Here is a 19698-nt window from a genome sequence, read left to right as displayed (position 1 = left end):
CCCTCATCACCTCACTCACGCATCCATGTTTTTCTGCTGCAGCTTGCCAACAATTAAACACACACATATATGTTAAAAATCATTACACCTAATTTAAATTAGGAGGTGTCACCTGGTTTGTTGGTGCCTTTGCATGGCTGCATTTATTTTGGCAGCTGCATTTATGTTGTTTATGTGAAAGCAGATTATTATGTGTAGTAGATTACACTCTATTTTGAGTTCAGGGTTTCAAAATATAATTAAGGAAAGATTTGTGAAGATTTTCTGTCTTGCTGAACTGGTGTTGGGCAGTTTAGAATTCAAGTTCTAAATCTGAAAAGCAAGGGGTAAAAGAGAGCTTTTCCCTGATAATTCCATTTTTTATGTGCCAACGTAGAGAAGCAAGTGGCTGAAGTTCTGCTTGAAGGTGCTTCTTTGTCAGTCTTTGAATTGTATTCATTTTTCTTACTGATGTATTGAGATAAGTTACTGATGTATTGAGATAGCCAAGAACAAAGAAGTAGAATTTAGAAGACAAGAATTTAGACTTCTTGTTTTGAAGTGTTCTGCATTGCGCTGAGCGTTTGCAAATTGTTCTTGTTCCATTGCATAATTTATTGAATATTTTTGGTAGGTTAAAAACAATGCCAGCACAGCTATTATGATTTACAATTCTCTTAATCATTTAATATAAGATTAACAAGTATATTTAAAAATATAAGGAAAACACAAATCCCATTATTCCCAGTAAGTTAGATAACCTTAAATTGGCAAATACAGTTGAGCAACACAGTGAAGAGCATCTGACAACACTTTCCTGACTGATTCAGGTATAGTGATCACTGAAGAAACTGATTGCAAGATCTTAAAAAACTTCTGGATTCAATTGCAGAGCTGTCTTTATCAGGAGAGGTACTCAACTATAACTGTTTTGGAAAAGCTGCTCTTTTTTCTTTTGGTGAACTTCCAAATGAGATTTCCACACCATTTTACATCTACAGTGGCCAAATAGCTAGCCCACCACTACAGTGATATTATCTTTGCAAGTGGCTTTCTGGGTTTTCAGGGTTGTGTATCTTGTGTAGCAGGTAGAAGGTGTCTGGCCAAGTTTCCTTTGGTGTGTCTGTACAGATTAGTTCTTGTATATTTGTGGGTAACTATAATGTTTAGCAGTTTTCTGATACTCCTTTTGTGGGGTCTGAGTATATTAATGTAGTCTATTGCACTGTTAATTGTATGTGTCACCTCCTTTTCATCATCGTATACCTTTATTGGCATATTAATAGTCACAGAATATACAATAATCCACACAATAAATACAGAATCCATCAAATATAAGATTTCATACAGGAACAAAAACAACACTATGGAGACTTTGATGTGTTAATAGTAAGTGCATGAGGGCTGGAAGATCAGAGGGCTGTGACTAAAAGCAGTAATAACCTCCAAGCTACTACCAAAAACTTCCTCTGATTTTGATCTATTGGGTTGGATTGGCACCTCCTTTTTTACTGCAGTGTCCTCTGCTTTTTCTTCTTGCTTTAGACTGGCTTTCATTTGGATTGCTTTTCTGGTTCTGAAATCCTAGTTCTGCTGCTTTGTATATTGGAAGTATGAACAAAATGGATCTTTCTTTCTTCCATGTAGATATGCTTAGGACTACTCCCTGTCCTTTAAAAAACAAATTAGAAGCAATTGATGCTTGAACCTTCAAGCTATCTAAAAAAAGAGTAGATACCTAGGATAGGAAGATATTTACTTAATCTATACACCTTTCTGTACAATGGGGACCTAAAGCAGATTATCATTCTTCTCTCATTTTATCCTCATAACAATGCTGTGAGGTAGGTTAGAATGAGAGAGTGTGTGACTATAGGGATTCAAATCTAAATCTCCCAGATCCTAGTCCAGGGGTGGCTAAACTGTGGTTCGGGAGCCATACCCGTTTCTTTCACACATATCATGAAGTATTAAGAGTTCTAATAAACGTGTGTGTAAAATTTGTTCCTGTCTTGCAACTCTCAAACATCTTATCTTTGTTCTATGTGGCTCTTACGTTAAGCAAGTTAAGCCACCGCTGTACCTGGTCCAACACTATAACCACTACACCAGAAATTAGATCATTGACCTGAACAGTTTAATTCTACTGATGTATTTATGGCTTGATTCTGAGGATCAGGACTTCTTTTGTAGCAGAAACTCCTTTGCATATTAGGCCACATCCCTCTTGTGTAACCAGTCCTCCAAGAGTTTACAGGGCTCTTATTACAGGGCTCTTATTATTGTAAGCTCCAGGAGGATTGGCTACATCAGGGGGGTGTCCTAATGGCAAAGGAGTTCCTGCTACAAAAAAAGCCCTGCTAGGATGTTATTCAGAAGTATATGGTACTGAGTTTGATTATCATGCATAGGATCAAAGCCTTTAAGGCATGCCTTTCCGATTTCTGCAAAAAGTGTGCAGCTCATTCTGTTCACATTTAGTAAGAAGTATGTATTGCTTCGTAGTAGAAGTGAAAAAAGAGGCTGTGGTCCTGCCAACTGCTAAGGGAATATGCACTTACTAGTCTTGCCACAGCTGGCAAAGTCAGTGCTGATACATCCATACGCTTTTCTAGGCAGAGGAAGATGCTATGAGGTGCTAAGCTTCACAGATTAAAGAAAGGAACAGTGCACAGCATGATGACATCTGCTGCATAACTGCTTAGTGTATCCTGCCAGTAGCAAACCCACCCACACTTTACTGGGAAATGATAACAGGAACAAATAAAAAGGGAATACCTTTAGGGCGTAGAGGAGGACATTGCAGCACTTCATAGAATCATAGAGTTGGAAGGGACCTCCAGGGTCATCTAGTCCAACCTCCTGCATAATGTAGGAAACTCACAAATACCTCCCCCTAAATTTACAGGATCTTCATTGCTGTCAGATGGCCATCTAGTCTCTGTTTAAAAAACTCCATGGAAAGAGAGCCCACCACCTCCCAAGGAAGCCTGTTCCACTGAGAAACCACTCTAATGGTCAGGAAGTGTTTCCTGTTGTTGAGCTGGAAACTCTTTTGATTTAATTTCAACCCATTGGTTCTGGTCCTACCTTCTGGGGCCACAGAAAACAATTCCACACCATCTTCTAGATGACAGCCTTTCAAGTACTTGAAGCTGGTGATCCTATCACCTCTCAGACACCTCCTCTCCAGGCTAAACATGCCCAGCTCCTTCAGCCTTTCTTCATAGAGCTTGGTCTCCAGACCCCTCACCATCTTCGTTGCCCTCCTCTGAACCCATTCCAGCTTGCCTATATCCTTCTTAAAATGTGGTGCCCAAAACTGAACACAATGCTCCAGGTGCGTCTTATCAGAGCAGAGTAAAGTGATACCGTCACATCACGTGATCTGGACACTATACTTCTGTTGATACAGCCCAAAATTGCATTCGCCTTTTTATCCACATCGCACTGTTGACTCATGTTCAGCATATGGTCTGCTAAGACCCCTAGATCCTTTTCACACATACTACTGCTAAGACAAGCCTCCCCCAATCCTATAACCATGCATTGGATTTTTCCTACCTAAATGCAGAACTTTACATTTATCTCTGTTAAAATTCATTTTATTGACTTTAGCCCAGTTTTCCAGCCTGTCAAGATCATCCTGTATCCTGTTTCTGTCTTCTACTGTATTTGCAATCCCTCCCAATTTAATATCATCTGCAAATTTAATAAGCATTCCTCTATTCCCAAGCAAGTGGCTGTCATCTACTTCCCCTCTCTCTCTTGCTTCCTTTTGCATACAGCTTGCTTTGCCAGGCTTGTTCAATCGCACGAGAGCTACAGAGGAAAGCCTCTATTTTCTTCATTTGCTGAGGCTCCTTCCTGGGAGAGGAAGGGGGGAGGGGGAGCTTGTTTTGCCAGGCTCTCTCAATTGCACAAGCAGGAAAAAAAGCCGCAGGCTCACGGAGCTACAGGCTTATGCACTGAATATTAAATACCAGTCAACACAAGTAAACAAAAGTCTTTGTCAATTTCATAAGGGAATAATCCCACTTTTATACAAAATCCAGTGCTGCAGACACGACTGGAAAGCATACAAAGTCTATATGAAGGTTCAAATTTTCATAACGGAACTCCCGTTCCTTATTAAAGATGTTTATATTGATATTGGGGTTCCAGGTCCAGGCACAAAGCGACGAAACGCTAGCTAAATTTTCGTTTCCCACAGAGGCTTCCTCAGGCTTTCGTGCTTGTAGGATTCATCCCTTCATGATACAGGCTCTCCGAGTCATGCATAGAAGCTGGCGTCAATTGTAAACTAAAATGGCTGGCGTCAATTGTCACATGATTCAAAATTATAAACTAAAATGTATTTTTATATATACTAAAATGTGTGTGTATTTATTTGTTTTATGAACTGGATTTTTTACAATTTTCCCACCAACCTCTCTACAGATTTACACTTGGGAAACAACATGAAGATTGTCTACTATCCCACTGGATGACATCATTTTACAGCATAGAATGTCTGACCTGCTATGAATGTGTTCCCTGGATATGCTTCCTGTTTTCCACCAGAGCACTGAATCTCTTCAGAAGTCAACCCCTCTTTAATACTTGTTTTAAAGAGTTGAGGTTCTTCTAGCAATGAGTTCTCAAAGCCATCCAGGTAAGAACAGAAGCATTTATTTTTCAAAACTAAATAGTCTTGTGAAGTACAGACCTGGTCAGATGTGATTAATGGCGATGAGTGCGAATCAGAGAAAGCTAAGTTACCTAATTCTTTGGTTCTTAACCTGCCCACTAAATACATCAAATGCCTCCCCAAGTTAAAAAAAAAATAAAATCAGAATAGCACTCCAGACAAAGCAACTTTGTATAGCTAGGTTTATGATACAAACATAAGATACATGGATTCAGGGCATTTAATCAGTGAGACTCTTTTGCTAGGCACCCATCATGTATAGCTCAGTGTTAGGTTTTATTACTGTTTGCTATGTACTGTTTTTTAAAAGACCAGAATGGCTACAGCTTTGGGAATCCAGACATCTCAACAACTTTCTCAGCAGTCGCATTCTGTGCTTGAGTCCACTGAAGCAGAGCCTCATGTCCCAGTCACCTTAAAAGCCTTTCGTCAACTCACCAAAGAAGGGTTAAGCCTGCATTCAGTGCACCAATCTTGAAATGCACTGAAAGTTTGTACTGGATTCAACCAGAGGACTGCGGTTGTTTTCCCATATCCCTTCTCAAAATCCACAATAGTGGATACCTCCAAAGGCCAAGGAAAGACATCCATTTGCTTACAGTGCTCAAGGAGTATAGCAAATCAGATGGATTTGGTTGAAGCGTCTCTACAACAAGGGCTTCTAAAATCTCCAGTTTCTCTGTCTACATGAGACACTGTCAGCATTTCCTGTGGGAGAAGATCCATCTTGCCCGAGGTCCCTTATCAGATTTTAGGTCTGTGGCATCTGTTTTTAGAGACAACAGAATATGATATCCAAGCATGTTGTAGGTATGTGGTATTTAATGTCAGCCTCACTGGCTTTCTATAGCCATGCTTGATTGTGCGTGTTAAGTATTGCTTAGGGCCACCATATGAATTAATGACCCAAAAAATGTCCTGTAATTGACAGTTTTGCTCAGGTCTTGCAAACTGAAAGCTGTGGCTTAAGAGCCAATCCATCTCCTGTTGGGTCCTTTCTTCCTACTGCCTTCAAGTTTTCCTAGCGTTATTGTTAACCAAAGTTCAACAGCCTTAGTTTAGTCATTTTAGCTTCTAGGGAGAATTTAGATTTGATTTGATCTAGAACCTGTGTATTGGTCTTGGTCCATGGTACCCATGAAACTTTCCTGCAAACTCATTTGACATAGGCCAAAAGTGCATATTGCAGACTTGCTTCTTGAGGACAAAGGCCTTTTAAACAAGATACACAACAAGCTGGAGCATCAGAAAAATTATGCTATATGCTGAAATCAACAGACGTTATTCCTCTATGTTTCAAGCCTTACAAGAAGCATCAATGACAGTCATTATCTTGACCATTACAACAATCTTGTTTCCATCTTATTACTCATTCTTTGAGAGATCTTTCTTCTCTTCATGCAAATCCTTGTACTCTGCTTCAAAATCTGAACCATTATCGCAGTCCAAGTTTTCATCTGCTGTAAAATGGTAGTTTTGAAGGTGTCTGCAACTTCTCTCTAGTTTCAGTACTTCATTGTTCCCAGTACATCCAAACATAGGAGTCAGTAACCACTGTTAACTGTTGTCAGATTGTTATGCTTGATTAAAATGATCTCTCTTCCACCATATAGAGGCTGTACCCCTACCTTCCCCATTCTGCTCCTACAAAAGGAAATATTTTCTTAGAAATATTGCCTTGCTCCCAGAGAGGCCTAGGGTTTTACTCCAGGAATGCTACCATCCTTGGAAAAATACCCCTCAAGTTATTTGCTCCCTCAGTCTTAGGGGTATCAGTTAGTTTATTAAGACCACAACATTTTTGGTTTATAAGGTATGCTGTGAGAGAGTGCCTGTAAAGGGCTTATTCACCACATGCTTTTGCAGTGTTTGTTGCATGTTGAGGGATTATTATTTTTTTCTCCATCTGTTACTGGTTCCTCACCACTCGGTCTCAGTTGTTCCCTTCTTGGTCATCTCAGAACAACATTGTGTATCCAAGCCTCACTGGGACTTGGAAGATCCTTCAGGTTAACTGGTGCCATTCTAGACTCAGTTACTGGTCCTAGTTTGGAATCCCTTGACATGTGGGTGTGTCAGCATGTACTGACTGGCTGCTTTCACAGGGACATTGTTAGCACACAGCCCATGATTGGTGGATTGTGGTGAGGTTGCTATGGATTCTGGTGTGAGTGCTGTTCATCTTGTAATGGAGTCCTTTTTGCACTTTTCCTTTTTTGCTGAGCAAGTGAAGGATAATGACGAGTATATTAGATCAGCACTAAGCAGGTGTTAAGATCTTAGGATGGGATTGTGCATTTTTTAGGTCTCAGATGATTGTTCAGGAATTTCTGTAATGTCTGTGGAAAGAATGAGTTATTACGAAAGCTAAAGTGATCTAGTAAAAACACTGCAGAAATATAAATGTATTTTTAACATGGGAGAGAAGGTGGCATGGTGTAGCCTGATCTTGTCAAATCTCAGAAGCTAAGCAGGGTCAGAACTTGAATAGGAGACCACCAAGGAAGGCCCTGTAGAGTAAGGCAGTGGCAAATGACCTCTGCTTCGCATTTGACTTGAAAGCTGTTTGCTGGGGTTCCCATAAGTTGTTTGCAACTTGATGGTCCATAGTAATAATAGAATCATAGATCTGGAAGGGACCTCCAGGGTCATCTAGTCCACATTTTTAACATTCTAAATACAGAAGCAGTTTCCAGCTTTAAATATTTGGTACCCCATTTAATTAACATCTATCTTGTTAGTAATGTATATTTGCTGTATGGATTCTGTGAAATGTAATCATTTTAATGCTTCTTGATCATGACAAAGCAGGGTGTTACTGGATGCCAGGATTAGCTCTGCTACTGACATTGAAAGTACAAGGCAGACTATCCAGGATTTTGTGTACTGTTGGGAAGCTTCTTCCTTTTCTTGTTTATTTTTTTTTAACATTCAGTCTGACAAAGAGTTCTGGAGAATCCGAAACTCTGCACACCATTATGTGTCATTTGGTTGGCCCTAATAGAAGCTATTATGTGGATTGTGGTCTGGGCTTTTGGATTTTTCTTTTTTAAAAAAATAATATTTATTGATACAAACAAGTCAAAGGGCTTTTGGATTTTTCTTTGTTACTTGCATGACTGACAGCTTTCTGTAGGTTGAAGATAATTCTGGTTTTTATCTCTGGATTACCTATCATCCAGATCAATCCATTCTCCTTGAAAAGACTTTGAAAAGAGAGAATCATAGAATCATAGAGTTGGAAGGGACCTCCAGGGTCATCTAGTCCAACCCCCTGCACAATGCAGGAAATTCACAAGTACTTCCCCCCCGCATATCCACAGTGACCCCTGCTCTATGCCCAGAAGATGGCAAAAAACCTCCAGGGTCCCTGGCCAAACTCTTCTGGAGAAAAATTGCTTCCTGACTCCAAAGTGGTGATTAGCATTTCCCTGGGCATGCAAGAAAGGGCCATGAGATCTAAGCACGGATGTAACCCTTCTTTCCCTCCTCCTAATGATCTGCCTAAATTCACAGAATCAGCAGTGCTCTCAGATGGCCACCTAGCCTCTGTTTAAAAACCAAAGAAGAACACACCACCTCCAGAGGAAGCCAGTTCCAGTGAGGAACCACTCTGTTCTTCTTAATGTTAAGTCAAACACTCTTAATTTAATTTCAACCTGTTGGTTCTTGTCTGTCCTTCTGGGCACCATCCTCTCTATGTGACAGCCCTTCAAGGGCTTGAAGATGGTGATAATATCACCTCTCAGTTGTCTCCTCTCCAGACTAAACATCCCCAGCCCTTCAACCTTTCCTCATAGGACCTCGTTTCCAGACCTCTCACTATTTTTGTTGCCCTCCTATGGACATGTTCCAGCTTGTCGACATCCTTATTAAATTGTGGTGCCCAGAACTGAACAAAATACTCTAGGTTAGGTCTTACCAGAACAGAGTAAAGCAATACTATCACTTCACTTTATTTGGACACTATACTTCTGTTGATACAGCCAAAATCCCATCTGCCTTTTTAGCGACATCACACTGCTGAGTGTACGGTCCACTAAAACCCCTAGATCCTTTTTGCACATACTACTGCCAAGACAAGTCTCCCTCACCCTATAATTATGCATTGGATTTTTCCTACCTAAATGCAGAATTTTACATTTACCTGTTAAAATTCATTTTATTTATTTTAGCCCAGTTTCCCAGCCTGTCAAGACCATCCTGTGTCCTGATACTGTCTTCAACTGTATTTGCTACCCTTCCCAATGTAGTATCAACTGTAGATGTAATAAGCATTCTCTCTTTTCCTTTGTACAAATAATTTATAAAGATATTGGACAAAACAGGTCCCAGGACAGTTCCTTGAGGCACTCCACTTGTCACTCCTCTCCAAGAGGATGAGGAACCATTCACAAGCACTCTTTGGGTGTGATCTGTCAACCAGTTACAGATCCACCTCACAGTAATAGGATCCAAACCACATTTTACCAACTTGTCAACAAGGATAGTATGTGGAACCTTATCAAAAGTCTTACTGAAATCAAGATAAATTAAGAATGTGATGTGAAATTCAGTGAGGATCTAAGTAAATTTGAGCCAACAATAATTCTTTCTTTGAATGTTGATACTGCAAATGCTGCACATGTAGAGTGCGTTTTCATCACTACACAGTAACCAGGCACATTTACCTACCTAGTATTAAGCAGTAGTACCTTGGTAGGAGGAAGTGATCTGCAAGTCAGGTGTAACTCAGGAATATCCCATTTAGTAATTCAAACACTGATTAATTGCTGTTTATTTTAAAATAAATTTGGAACAGTAAAAGTCACTCTGCAAACCCATGACCATGTAGTTAAAAGGTAAAGGTAGTTCCCTGTGCAAGCACCAGTCGTTTTCGACTCTGGGGTGACGTTACTTTCACAATGTTTTCACGGCAGACTTTTTACGGGGTGGTTTGCCATTGCCTTCCCCAGTCATCTACACTTCCCCCCAGCAAGCTGGGTACTCATTTTACCAACCTCTGAAGGATGAGTCAAGCTGGAGCTGGCTACCTGAACCAGCTTCCGCTAGGATCGAACTCAGGTTGTGAGTAGGGGGCTCCGACTGCAGTACTGCAGCTTTACCACTCTGCGCCATGGGGCTCTTCCAATGCAGTAGAACAACCCTAAAAATCTCTTACATAAAATGTCACAGGTGGGACAATTCAGTTTTTTCTTTCAGATAGAAGTTCTTCCAGTATCTCATTCATGGGAGAGGATTATGCTGAGCCTTACTTGGCTCTTGCTGGAACACCAAATCCTCTGGCAGCAGAAGCACCTGCCTCCTAAGAGATTCTTATAGTGCTTTAAGCACAGAGAAGAGAAGAGCTGAGTGGCTGCTTTTCTTCAGTCCTGACTGGCTCTCCTCTGGCACCTCCCACAACTGTTGTCTCTCTCGTTCCTCTACTTTCCCTGCAGATTCCAGCCTTATGCCTTGCAACAGCACTAAATCACCAGAAAGTCTTATATAGGTTCATATACTGCCCATTAATCTCACTGAGGGAGCACAGGCTAGAGGGTGATATTGCAGTAAACCTGCTCATGGGCCTAGAGGATGTTGGTTGGCTCCTGTGGGAACAGAATGCTGGGCTACGTGGTCCTTTGGTTGGATCCAGCATGGATCTTCTTGTGTACCTATGTGTTCTAGTTTCCTTGCCATTTGAACCCCTTAAGTCTAATCTTTGGAACCAGACCATTCATATTTGGTCTTGACACCAAAAGTATCATAAGAAAGGAGGGGCAGCAGGGCAGCTTGCCAACTCTGGAGTGTGGATAGCTTGGGACTTCAAAGTTTTAGTAGATTGCCTCCTTGCTAGTATGTGGAGTGGAGTGCAGCAGCTAGGTGAAGCCTTTAGATATTTATTTATTTATTTAAAATATTTTTATGCCACCTTTATACCTGTTTAGGGTCCCCATGAATAATTAAAAACGGCATTTAAAATGATAAAATAATTCCGTTAAAACACATAACAAACAATACCAGAGGAAGACTAGTAACATTTATTTGGGGTATGCCAAGTTAAACAAAAGTCTTCTCTTGCTGGTGGAAGACCCCACTAGAGGGAGATAGATGAATATCCTGGGGGGAAAGTTCCAAAATTTTGGTACCAAAACTAAGCCTTTTACTGTGTTGCGGCCTATGTAGCCTCAGATGGTGGTGGCAATCAAAGTGAGCAGGAAGGTACATATGGGAGAAGGTGATCCTTAAGGTATATTGGTGCCAGGGCATATAGGGCTTGAAAGATTGATATCAGTACCATGAATAGAGCCTGGAATCAAATTGGAAGCCTGTTTAAATGGAACAAAACTGGAGTGGTATAGTCTCTACAGTACCCTTCAGTCAGTACTTTGGTTGCAGTATTTTATACCAACTGCAGCTCCAGACAGTCTTCAAGGGCAGCCCCATGTACAGTGTACTGCAGTAATCTAATCTAGGTGTTACCTGGGCATGCATCTCAATGGCAAGATCTTTTCTCTCCAGGAAGAGCTGCAGTTGGCTCACCCGCCAAAGCTGATAAAAGGTACCCCTGGCCACCACTGCCACCTGTTTATCCAACAGGATTCCTGGGTCCAAGACCACCTTCAAGCTGTGAATCTGCTTCTTTAGGGGGAATGAAACACCATCCTGATCAGGATAACCCCTTTTCCTGGGTCAAACCTTCCTTCCACCAGTAGCACCTCCATTTGTCAGGAGTATGTTTCGGCTTGTTAGCCCTCATCCATTTCAAAACATTCTCTTGGCACCTGATCACAGTTCCTGCAGTCTCCCTGGGATCTGCTGGTAGCACAGGATAAAGCTGAGTATCATCTGCATATTAGTGGCAACTCAACCCAAATCTCTGGGTGACTTTTCCCAACAGCTTTACACAGATGTTGAAAAGGGTAGGAGATGAGACAGAACCTTGGGGAATGCCAGAAGCCAAGAGGCGGAGCATCAGTCCCCCAGCATCACAGTCTGGAAGCTCTTAAGGTAGGCTGCAACTACCATAGAACAGTGCCTCCCAGTTGTGAAAGGCAATCCAGAAGGATATCACGATCAGTGTATTAAATGCTGCTGAGAGGTCTAGAAGAATTAACAGGATTGCAGTCCTGCCTGTCCATCTCCCAGTACATATCCACCAGGACAACCAAAGCTGTTGGAAACCAGATTGGAATGGATCCACTGTATTCAGGAACCCCTGAAGTTGGCAGTGCATGTACCGAGTGCGCTTTGTCAGAAACGTTCACATTCTTTTAATCCTGTGAAGCAAAAAAAGTTGACAGTATTTACATTTTAGTTTTCTTGTAAGGCTGTGAAGTCATATAGCTCTTCTAATTTTGTATTTTAGAAAGAAAAGAATAAAGGAATACATAAAATGTTCTTTGTAAGGTTGGCACTGGCCATTGGCAGCTGCTTACAAAGCAGCTGACAGTTGCAATGGAGTCCTAGAATGGAGGTAAGGGGGGAAAGCACACAGCAGCTGTTGCCCCACTTAGTGGGTTTAGACTGCGTTTGCTGAAATGAAAGAGGTGTAAGCAGTTGTACAAAGCAAGTATGCTTCTGATGTGTTGAATTTAATTTACATTTTAATTCTATATCCAAGGACTTCTTTAAAAATTACAGATGGGTGCCAAATTGCATTGAAGATATTACCTTTGTCTTGGACACAAGAGCCACTACTTCCTATCCAAGTAGCCATTCAGTAATAATTTCTTATACAAATTACTGTGTTAAATCAATTCAGCAGCTGTTTGGAGGACTGGAAATGAGTCACAAGCTCACACACATTCTCTTGGATGTGGCTTCCCTTTCAGTGTCATTTTAGCATTCAGGTTGCTATGATGTCTAAATCTGGTTGGTGTTTTCTCTCTAAACTTGAATCAGAAACCCACATTAAACCAGGTTCTGATTCTGGTTTGGAGGGAAAGAGCTTGATGATTTATTGTCAAAAGGGAAGTGAATATGCTAAACAAATTGCACTGTAGTTATGAAGGTAACAAGCATGTATAGTTACTGATTATGGAGTTGTTTTGTAGTTGTGGAAGGTTCTGTTTAATTAATTAAACTGGGGTTGACTGTGCACAACATAGGTTTTGTTTTCATGTACTTCATTACTTACAGAAACGTGTCAACGGAAGTTATTTGACAACACAAATCCCTGTTTATATTATATTGATCATAATAGATCCAGGTGGGCAGCCGTGTTGGTCTGAAGCAGTAGAACAAAGTGAGTTCAATGGCACCTTTAAGACCAAAAAGTCTTGTTTGAGGTATGAGCTTTCATGTGCATGCAGTCTTTCTCAGTTACAGGAAGTGTTAGTGCACACAAGAGTTCATACCTTGAATAAAACTTTGTTCATCTGAAAGGTGCCACAGAACTCAAACTTTATTCTGTTGACTTCCATGAAATCCCAGGTGCATTAATCCTCCTGGTTGATTTTTCAATTTTATATTGGTTTATCCAACATACAATGGATTTTTCTGGAGTTCTTTTTCTATCTGCACATTAACTATTTTGCCAGTGACCAAAATGAAACATAATTTTGAAATTATTAATTCTGTAAAATTCATCTTTTTACAGTGCAATTGATTGACAATGCCAAAAACGCACCTCTGTTTTCATGGATGCTCTCAAGAAATTTTAGCTTGTGTTCTGGTATGTGCATTGCCTTTCCATGCTGATAGATGGGGGTCATATAAATTGACCAAGACCTGGATGAAGGAGGACAAAACAGTCATCTTAACAGAGCTGACCCCACCAGGTTTCTTGGTCCTTCATCGGTCCAAAACTGAGGAATGGGAGGGAGGGGTAGTGATACTCATCCAGGAGGGTTTCTCCTTTATGTCATTTCCCATTGTGAAGATCACCAGCATTGACTATGTGAGCCTGGTGTGGGATGCTGAGGAGAGTCTGTCTGCTGTACCATCCACCAGCTGATAGGAGGTGGTATTTGGCTGGGCCTTGAACTTCCCGATTGTTCTTGGGGGATTCAGTGTCCATGTCAATGCTGCTGCCTCCCAGTGGGCAATAGACCTGGTGTCTTCCATGGCAGCACTGAGTCTCTCCCCGATTGTAATGGGTCCCACACATCAAGCAGGTCACACAATGGACTTGATTTCTGGCATGGGGATGGATATGGGTCTGATGGCTAGTGCTGAGGTGCCATGGTCAGATCACTTTGTCCTGAAGGCCCAGTTGAATGTCCCTGCCCTTCCCTATCTAGGCATCAAGCGGATTTATGCTCACCCACAGAGACTGATGAACCCAGTTGGGTTTCAGAATGCTCTGTGGGACCATGTACCCTCCAACAATTCCTTAGATGTGCTGATAGAGGACTGGAATTCTGGTCTCTCTGAAGCCGTCAATGAAATTGCTCCCCAACATCCTATTTGTTCTCTATCATTTATTCAGAGGGATAACCTAGACAACTAGAGCCAGTTGGCAACAAAGCTGCAGGAACATCTTATAGAATGGTTGTGAAATCCAGTGAGGTTGTGGTGAAGGCTGTTAAAAAGGAATTCTGTATAGCCTCCATTACATCCGGTAACTTTCACCCAGCTCAATTGTTAGGGTAATTAGGTCTCTACTTCTCTCACTGAGAGAACTCAATGTTAGCAATTTGGTTATCAGCTGTGAGGCTTTTGCAAACTTTTTTTCAGATAGTCTTGTTGTTCTGCTGTTACCTCTCGGCCAGTAATGTTACAGTATGTGAACTGGAGGCCCCTTGGCTTTCTTCGGATTCTATTTTTGACAACTTCAGCCAACTTTCCTGGGCTGATTGCCGACTGGATTTTGTGTGCTGTTAGACTAACCACATGCCTCTTAGACCCGTGTCCTTCATGATTGATGAAGGCCAGTGGTGAGGGAATATACCCCCCCCCCCTCAGTAGACATTATTAGTCTTTTCCTCGGTTCAGGAGTCTGTAGTCATACTGCTCTTGAAGAAACCAGCTTTGGATCCTATGCATCCCTCTAATTATTACCCAGTTTAGAATCTCTCGTTTCTGGGTAAGGTAGTTGAGAGAGTGGTGGCAGAACACCTCCAGAAGTTCCTGGATTACACATCAGCACTGGACCGATTGCAGTCCAACTTCCAACCCAGCTATGGGTTGGAGATGGCTCTGGTCACACTCACAAATGATCTCTGTGTATAGCTGGATTGAGACGAGTTGGCATTGCTATTGTTGCTGGATCTCACAGCAGCGTTCAACATGGTTGACCATGATCTTTTGACTAACTGCCTCGCTGGTGTAGGAATGTGTGGAGTAGCCTTGAAGTGGCTTATTTCATTTCTCTTGGATTGGAGAAAGAGAGTGGCATTTGGAGAAAAGTTGTCAACTAAGCATGCACTAGTGTGTGTGTTCCTTGAAGCAATCCTCTCTCCAACGTTATTTAACATCTTCATGTGCCCCTTCACAGAACTGGTACAGGGTTTCAGGCTGGATTGTTATCAGTATGCTGATGACATCCAGCTATATCTGTTAATGGTCGGCCTGTCAGATACCCCAGCAAATCTGGCTGACTGCTTGGAGGCTGTGGTGGGATGTTTGAAGGCTTGAAGCTCTGGCTGAGACTGAATCCAACAAAGACTGAGGTTCTGTGGCTGGGAAGGGGGTGCCATCTCCCGACTTTTGATGGTGTGACTTGACACTGGCACTGATTGATATTGATGCCTCCCTTATCAGTGGAGGCACAGATCACAAATGTTACCAGGCTGGCATTTTTCCAACTGTGCCAACTGTCTTATCCCAACCTAGCCACTGTAATCCATTCAGCTACCACCTCCATACTGGACTGCTGAAACTTACTCTATGTAGGGCTACCTATGAGACTGACCCGAAAACTCCAACTGATCCAGAATGTGGCAGCGTGACTCCTTATGGGGACTCCATGCACAGCACATACTGTGTTCTATGAGCTTCACTGGCTTTTGGTGGAGTTCCAGATCAGATTCAAGGTTTGGGTATTACATTTTAAGGCCCTAAACTGTCAGAGACCCGTGTATCTTTGTGACTGCCTTTTCTGGTATACCCACCAAAGAGTGTGACACCCTCCTGATAAGAACTTGCTGGTGGTCCCTGGCCCGTGAGACATCCAAGCCAGGGTGTTTTCAGCTCTGGCTCCGACTTGGTGGAACTCTGTCAAGTGACATCCAGGCCTCGCAGGACCAGTTGAGGTTCTGCAGGCACAAAAGGCAGAGATGTTCCACCAGGTGTTTCACAACAGCAACATTTTTTTCTATCTGCCCCAGAAGGCAGTGAGATCTTCTGACAGTTTATCGCCATTGGTTTCTTATTGTTGTATATTTCTTACAGATTTAAGATATGATTTTAATTATGTGAGATTCCTGATGTACACCGCCCTGAACTCTTTTTTTTTTACAGGGAAGGGCAGTCTAAAAATTGAGCTAAATAAATAACATAAATTGAGAACTAAAATAAAACATAAACATAACAAATTATAATTGGAAAATTAAGCATTTTTTTGAACCTGTAGTCAGTCATCTTCTAGAATCTGATTACACCCTGGGTTTTCTTTTTTCTTTTCAGATGGACTTTCTGGCAGGGACCAGCCAGTAGAATTACTAAAGCCAACCAGAGTAAACCACATGCCAAGTTCTGGTAAGAGGCAAATGCTATGCCATGGGTGAGAGATGCTGTTCTGTGGAGATAAATGTATAAAATGCAAATATTAATAAGACTCAACAAATAAACAGATGCCCAAGAATAATAGTGCAGTAGTGCATACAATATGTGTGTTTGGATTCACATATGGGCACACTAAGCATGAGCAAGAACAGAACCATGAATTGTGATTCTTGCTAAAAATGGCAGATTTGTGGTTTGTTCCGAACTGGTTCATCTGATCCCATTACACCCGAACAGGAAAACGAACTGGCCTTTTTTACTTGGCATGTCATTTGGTTTGTGTTTGGTTCACTTTTCCAGACAGCCTGGCATGATTCCCCTCAGCCCCCTGCCACTTCTGCTCATTTATGCTTCCCTTAGAGCTTCCTGGGAGTGTAACTGACCAGAAGCAGCAGTGCCACTATTTCCAGCCCCTTGCACTTCTGGTCAGTTTTCAGTGAAAATGACTAGAAGCAGCAGCTCCACTTTCCCCCTGTGCTTCTGGTCAGTTTCACTCCCCTCCAAGCTTCCTGGGTATAAAATGGACAAGAAGCTGCAGGGTGTCTTCCCTTTCTTTCCCCAGTTTGTCTTACTCCTAGGAGAGCGGTTTACTTGGGGTAGCTGCTCTGGTGGGCTTTAGCTTGGGCCCCCGAAATCCAATTCACACCAAACTCAGAGAGCAGCTAGAGGAGAGTGTGCTGAAGTTTGGTGTCTCTAGCCAACTTGGGGGACCGTTCTACCCCTTCCCAAACCCAACGAACCACGAATTGGTTTAGGAAATTGAAAAAAAAAACCCAAAATGAAACAAAATTGTTCCATGTTCATCCTTAGTGCCCACATCCACAAACAACAAACATGATTTAAAAAACAAAGAAAAACATTGGTACATTATCCATGTATTCCTAAACAGAGTTAGGTTTAGGAAGTTATGGCTATGCTTCATATTGCAATCTGAATGCAATCCTAAATTAATGTTGGCTGCTCTCTATTTTGAAAGGTATTCCAAAACTTTTGCGGTAGAATTTTGTATCTCATATAATTAATTAATGTTAACTTGTATTCCGCCCTTTCCCACGAGCAGGCTCAGGGTGGATAACAACAAAAGTTAAAATAAAACTACAAGCTAAAACCATAAAATACAATAAAACAAATAGCATATATGTCACAGGCTCTGGCTCTGGTCAATGCATGTCGAACATCCTTCGGGCCAGGGATGGTCAGAAGTTGCTGCGAAGCAGAATGCAGTGATCTCTGGGGTGCACATGGGGAGAGGTGGTCCCGCAGGTATGTCTATCCCAGGCCATATAAGGCTTTAAATGTTAAGACCAAAACCTTGAAGATGATCCGGTTCTCTATGGTAGCCTGTGCAGTTGATGCAGCACTGGCTGGATGATTGCCCGTAAAGGCAATGCAGTTACCAGCCGTGCTGCTGCATTTTGCACCAGCTGGAGTTTCTGGGACAGCCCCAAGGGCAAGCCTGGTTAGAGTGAGTTACAGCAGTCCAACCAGTAGTTGCATGGATTGCTGTAGCTAAGTCCTGGGAGGACAGGTAGGGCACTAGTTGTCTAATCTGTCAAAGATAGTAAAAGGCAGATCAAGCAACTGCTGTGATCTGGGTCTCCATGGAAAGTGAGGCATCTAGTATCACTCCCAGGCTCTTCACCTTCTGGACTGGCACAAGAGGTGCACAGTCCAGGGTTGGGAGCTTGATGCCCGACTCTAACCCTTCACAGCTCAAGTACAGGACCTCTGTTTTAACTGGATTAAGCTTCAGCCGACTTAACTGCAACCATCCAGCCACAGCTTCTTAAGCCTTGGTCACATGATCTGGGGCAGAGTCTGAATGGCCGTCCATCAACAAATAGAGCTGGGTGTCATCTGCATACTGGTGACAACCAAGTCAATAACCTCAAGCAATCTGGGCAAGGGGGTGCATATAGGTGTTAAACATCATGGGCAAGAGAATAGCTCCCTGAGGCACACCACATTCAAGAGGGTGTCACAGGGATGTCTGCTCACCAAGTGCCACCCTTTGTCCCCGACCACGGAGAAAGGAGGAGAACCACTGTAAGGCAATCCCCTGAACTCCAATGTCAGCAAGGCGGTAGGTCATTAGATCATAATTAACCGTGTCAGACGCTGGTGATGGATCTAAAAGCAGCAGCGCTGACCCACCATTATCCAGATGCCTTCTGAGGTCATCTGTGAGAGCAACCAGAACAGTTTCCATCGCATGACCAGGGCAGAACCCGGATTGGAATGGGTCAAGGGCAGATGTATCCTGGAAAGTTTAGAACTGCTCTGCCACCGCTTTCTCAATTACGTTACCCAGAAACGGAAGATTTGAAACTGGGCAGTAATTGGCTGGGACTATCTGGTCCAAAAATGGCTTTTTAAAAAGCGGATGAACCACTGCCTCCTTGAGCCTGGCTGGAAACGTCCCTGATGACAGGGACAGATTGACAATATCAGCCAGAGGGCCCAGGATACCATCACCAGCTGCTTTTACAAGCCATGATGGGCATGGATCTAAAGGCAAGTGGTAGGCTTCACTGCAGCCAAGATCTTGTCCACATCTTCCACAGAAAGTCAGTTGAAGTGGTCCAAAGTAGGGCCAGAAGATGGACGATGGGTTTCCAGTTCCTGTACTGTGTCAATTGTAACTGGAAGATCTTGGCAAAGAGTTAAGACATTATCTGTGAAATAAGTCACAAAGGCCTCCCAGCCAATATCCAATTCCCTAACCTTTTGGTTGCCAGTCAGCAATGTGTTTAATGATTGAATTGTTCTAAATAATTGGGCTGGGCACAATTTCACAGACGCTATGGAGCCTGCATAGAAATCTTTATTAGCAGACTTCACTGCCTTCTCATAGACCTTCATAAATGTTCTATAAGAAGCTCTTGACTCTTCATCATAGGAATGCCACCGTTCTCGCTCTAGTTGTCTTAAGTTGCTGCTTCATCTTCTGCAGCTCCAAGGTATACCATGGGGCTGCTTTGGCACAGCTACGAAGATGGTGCCAGGGGGCAATGTCATCGATGGCCATAGAGAGCCGGGAGTACCAGTCCTCCACTAGTTCATCTAATGACGAGGGGTCATTGGCTTCCGTAGAGCTTCCCGAAGCCGCTCAAGGTCCAGTTGGCTCTGTGGGCAAGCATAAATCTGCTCACCGCCTAAACAGGAGGAGGACTGCAGGTCCAGTCGGACTTTCAGGGCATGGTGATCTGACCATGGAACTGGATCAACAGCTATCAGATCCAATGTTATCCCAGCCCCAAACACCAAATCCAGTGTATGGCTGGCCTGGTGAGTGGGGGCTGATACAATCTGAATGAGTCCCAGCATCTCCATGGATGACACTAGATCCTGGGCCTGCGAGGACGCTGCGTTGTCAGCAT

The 19698-nt window shown here is 42.5% G+C and overlaps 1 protein-coding gene across 3 annotated transcripts in view; it reads left to right on the top strand.

Moving 5' to 3' along the window:
- The window catches only part of HDAC4 (histone deacetylase 4), a 182049-nt gene that overhangs the window by 36072 nt on the left and 126279 nt on the right, over positions 1-19698 (top strand). For all 3 annotated transcript variants that reach the window (XM_060232591.1, XM_060232607.1, XM_060232600.1), the window contains exons 2-3: positions 4420-4633; positions 16220-16291. In XM_060232591.1, coding sequence (XP_060088574.1) covers positions 4612-4633; positions 16220-16291 — 94 coding nt within the window. In that variant the 5' untranslated portion in view covers positions 4420-4611. The remainder of the gene's footprint in view (positions 1-4419; positions 4634-16219; positions 16292-19698) is intronic.

Source organism: Heteronotia binoei, chromosome 1 (genome assembly GCF_032191835.1).
Source record: "Heteronotia binoei isolate CCM8104 ecotype False Entrance Well chromosome 1, APGP_CSIRO_Hbin_v1, whole genome shotgun sequence".
Classification (NCBI taxonomy): Eukaryota; Metazoa; Chordata; class Lepidosauria; order Squamata; family Gekkonidae; genus Heteronotia; species Heteronotia binoei.
This window is presented reverse-complemented; position numbering and strand designations above follow the sequence as displayed.